Raw genomic sequence first — 4,435 nt, forward strand, 5'->3', positions numbered from 1 at the left:
CAAAAAAAAAAAAAAAAAAAAAAAAAAAAAAAAAAAAGCAAGCATTGCTATTTTTCTTTAAAGATTTGTTCATTTATTATATGTAAGGATTCTGTCTGCATGTGTGCCTGCACACCAGAAGAGGGCACCAGCTCTCACTATAGATGGTTGTGAGCTACTATGTGGGAGCTGGGGATTGAATTCGGGACCTCTGGAAGTGCTCTTCACCTGTGAGCCATCTCTTCAACCCAGCCCCACTAATTTTAGGGCCCATTGGGAATATACAATCTCTGAGATGCCAAGGAAACCAGGTTAGACATTACCAGTTTAGACATTTAAAGTTACACGGGACAAATAGAAAGGGTTAATTTATAAATGTTGTCCCCCCATTTACTTTATAAAACTGCCTTCAGCATACTTTTCTTTACTCTTCATTGGCTTGGGATCATGCTGTAGTCTGAGCACTTGTGCCTGCACTGTTTGAGAGAGGCTGTTGAGTGTGGTTCCCTCTGGAATCTCTTGTATCCTAAGCCTCATACTCTTCCCCTTTTCGTTTTGAATTAGGGCTCCCTGTAGCCTTGAACTCAAACTAACTTGTAGCTGAGGGTGGCTTTACCTTCCTCCTCTCTCAGGTGCTGGGACTGTAGGGTACAGGAAGGGACCACCACTCCTGGTCTCAGTCTTTTTCACACGTGTTAGCGGAGCTGTTTCTTTCCTAATCTTCCTGAAGTGTTTTGAGTTACCTGAGGTACACGTGGTTGGAACACTCTGGCTTCCACTGAAATGCCACTTACATGGCTAGGGGTGTAGCAGAGAGACCACAAGTCAGCGCACAGAGCCCTGGTACCAGCCCCCAGCACTGAAAAGGGGAAAAGAGTGAAACCGTTAACCAAGTTGAAAAAACACCTCAGATTTAAATGCTTAATTTTTTTTTTTCTTAAAAGATGCCAGCAGAAGGAACACTGTCCAAAAAGTTGGCCACAATAAAGTAAGTGTATAATAAGATCCTTTTCTTTGTTTTTTCTTTTTTCTTTCTTCCTTCCTTTCTCATCCTAGTATTCTGTAAAGTATACCCTATTTATTCAGGTACACCTGCTGATGGCTACTTAGTGGTGGGTTTTAGGTTTTGTTTAATCTCATAGACAACACTGATGAATGACCTTATATCTGGTAATTTTGTACAAACTTTGCTTTTATAGTTTGGCTGTTATGCCACAGAGTTGATCACCTGTTTATAGTCACATTTTATAAGGAGTAGCAGTTTTAGTTTACAAGAATGGTGTTTTTGGCTTTTTTGGTCCCGGGCAGCCTAACAGGTCAAAGTGGTCTTTGTGGTTCTGGCTGAATAGGCGCCCAGCCTCGCAGCAGGGTGGCCTGGCTTTGTCGGAGTGCTGGAGGGTTGGTTTTAATTTCTTGGTAGGGAGGAAGTCAGCTGTCTGTGATAGAAGGTTCAAATGTTGTTTCTCTAGTTGTTATTTCCTGTTTTTTTTTTTTTTTTTTTTTTGCATATGAGGATTCTTGCCATGGGAAACATTATGTTTAAGGTGTTTTGTTTTGTTTTCTATAAACGTGTAATTTACCTTCAGGAAAATTGCATGCTTGAGATGTGTGACTTTAGGATCTTCCTTTTTGCTATTTCGGACTTGACCTCAGGGCTTTGTGCATGCTCAGTGACTGCTCTATCAGCAGCCACACATAGCCCTGTTTGTTGTTTTGAGACATATCTCTTTGTGTAGCCTGGCTGGCTGGCCCTGAGCTCACGGAGATCTGCCTGTCCTCTGCCTCCCAAGTGCTGAGATTAAAGGCGTGCACCACCACCTCCTGCCAGCCCTTAGATTTTTGAGACAGTCTTGCTGTGTGGCAAGTTCTGTGGAACTCCTGATCCTTCTGCCTTTGTTTCCTGAGTGCTGGGCGCGGAGGGGAGCACCACCACTCCTGGCCGCCTGTGGGTGAGCTGGTGAAGGCATTGCTGCAGTCTTTGTCCTGAGCGCTCCTTAGCCCGCTCTACTGTGCCCTTGCAGTGCGTCCCTCCACCTCAGCTCCTAGGCGGCCGCATGTGCTGGTGTGTGATGTCAGCAGACTCTCCCACTTGTGGCTGTTCTGGATGGGATGTGCAGCCTGCTTTATGCTAGTAAGCACACACAGTTCAGCCTACTGTATCTTCTGGTCTGGCTTCCCCAGCATGACTTTGAGAGCTGTGCTGTGTGCATCCGTGTTCCGTTTTCTGTCAGGGCTGCGTCCTGTGTAGAGTTAGCAAAGGTTGCTTCTTCATAGCCCGTCGATATTAAGGTGATTTCAGTTTTTACCTTTCAAGCAGCAAGGACTGAAAACATTGTGTCCAGTTTATTTCTGAGGAAGCCCTGGGGTGAGATGGCTGTGTCTTACAGTAGCGTGTTTTAGCTTCCTGAAAAATGGCCACTCACCACCCCTCGTCTCTGCATGCTTCTCATTCACCAGCAGTGGGCGAGCACGCAATGTCCTCACCAGTCACCAGCGTCAGCCTTTCCAAAGGCTTCACACTGTGCTTCTGTTTTTCTCATAGTTTAAGAGAGCAAACAGTTTTTATGGGCTTACTGGGTATTTGCATATTTGGTCAAGCATTGTAAAAACTTCACCTGTTTTCTGCTATCTTTTCCTCTTGTTTCTGAGAGTAGGAAAGGGAGAGAGAGAAAGACAGAGCCTCAGACAGACAGACGGGTTGGATGAGAGTTACATATTCTGCATGCAAAAGCTTTAGTGTCTTTTTAAAAATCAAAAGGGTAAGAAATTTCTTATTCTATTGAGGCCGGGTATAGCGTGCTGGCATTTGTTAGCCTGTGGTGCAGTGGGGATGTGCAGAGGGCTCTGCACTGGTCCCAGAGCCAGGCAGCCCGGGGTCTGTCAGGAGGCTGTGCTCCGCGACTGCTCGCCGTGGCAGCCAGCCTGCCCAGCACACCTGCTTTAACACCCATTGAAATGTGTGGGCACCCATGTGCTGCCTTAGGCGCGTAGGAGTCGGTTCTCTACCGCCATGTGGGCACCGGAGGAGCAGACTCCAGGCTCCAGTCTTGTAGGCGTTTGCACTCACTGAGTCATCTTGTAGACAGGCTCAGCTGTTAGCCTTTGATGCGTCTTATGTTCCATGCCATCTTGCTGACAAGAGGTTCCTGGTTTCTTTTCTTTCCGCCCCCGAGTCTTGTCTCTGCCCTGACTGGCAGGCTGACTGCCCCTCCCCACAGCATCCTCACCTTCTTCGTCTGGATCCTTCTTCGGAGGATCCAGGTGGGGCTGGGCCACTCTTCTCTGGCCCGTTGTTACCACAGCTGTGCTCTGGAGCTCCTGCCCACTCTCCATCTTCCTGAGGATGTTAACTCACACAGGGATGCTCTGTGCATGGCCTCTCCAGCATCAGTGCCTTGGAGGGTTCTGGCTGAGGCTCGACCGTGTCGTTACTGTCTACTTTGGCATGAGGAGCTTGGCCTTGGAGTCCAGGCTGCTTTCCTCCAAGACCTTCCTCTCTGATGGCTTCTGCCGGAAGTTCTGACACAGTAGATTAGTTGAGAGCAGTTCCTTCTGGCTGCTGTGGGGTAGGGGAGCCAAGCACTGGGTGTTGTCAGTGCTTCGTGATTTTTCACTGGGTCTGAGGAATGCCAGCTCTCCCTGAAGCAGACCGGTCTGCTCGCCTCTGCTGTTCATGTGACAGGATCTTTTTAGACAGAAGAACAAAGCCACATTCTGTTCCTGTCTTCTTGGGGTGTTGTCAGCTTTGGGTTTGTCAGCAGCTGTCGGTTGTGGGAGAGAATTAGGTGCTAGACACCACCAGACTGAGTTTCTGTCCTTGGCCAGTGTGTTCACCTTTTGATCACACACCTCTTCACACCTTATTCTTCATTCATAGAGTCAGAAAAAGCCTGGTGGCGCACGCCTGTAATCCCCACACTCGGCAGCAGACAGAGGCAGGCAGATTTCTGTGAGTTCGAGGCCAGCCTGGGCCTCAAAGCGAGTCCAGGTCAGCCAAGGCTACATAGAGAAACCCTGTCTTGAAACAACAACAACAACAAAAAGTCATGGAAAGAGCACCCATGTCGGGGTGAGGTTAAGAGACACATGTGAATGTCTGGCTCAGTGCTCGGCAGTGTTTCACATCTAATAAATCACAGCCATTTTTCTCAGTAGAAAACTGCCAGGTTGTACAGGGGAAATCACAGAGACTATGGCTGCATGCGCAGGCCCAAGGTGTATAGGATCCCAGCGCTGAGAGGGGAAGTGGGCACGGCCTCTGTGCCTAGCCCACTGCTGTCTCTGACTGTCAGCTGCTCACCTGGGAGAATTTGCTCTCTGCAATGGTGCCTCACTGGGTACACCACATTAGGCAAGGCCCTGTGCCTCATCGGGTACACCACATTAGGCAAGGCCCTGTGCCTCACCGGGTACACCACATTAGGCCCTGTGCCCAGCAGGGTACACCACATTAGGC

At 48.5% G+C, this 4,435-nt stretch overlaps 1 protein-coding gene across 1 annotated transcript in view; it reads left to right on the plus strand.

The window, feature by feature from the left end:
* Rbm34 (RNA binding motif protein 34) overlaps nt 1-4,435 on the plus strand; it is a 19,680-nt gene that overhangs the window by 9,386 nt on the left and 5,859 nt on the right. Inside the window, exon 6 of the mRNA XM_055617576.1 lies at nt 924-967. Within this exon, the coding sequence (XP_055473551.1) occupies nt 924-967 (44 nt within the window). The remainder of the gene's footprint in view (nt 1-923; nt 968-4,435) is intronic.

Source organism: Psammomys obesus, unplaced genomic scaffold (assembly GCF_907164565.1).
Source record: "Psammomys obesus unplaced genomic scaffold, mPsaObe1.curated_primary_1811, whole genome shotgun sequence".
NCBI lineage: Eukaryota > Metazoa > Chordata > Mammalia > Rodentia > Muridae > Psammomys > Psammomys obesus.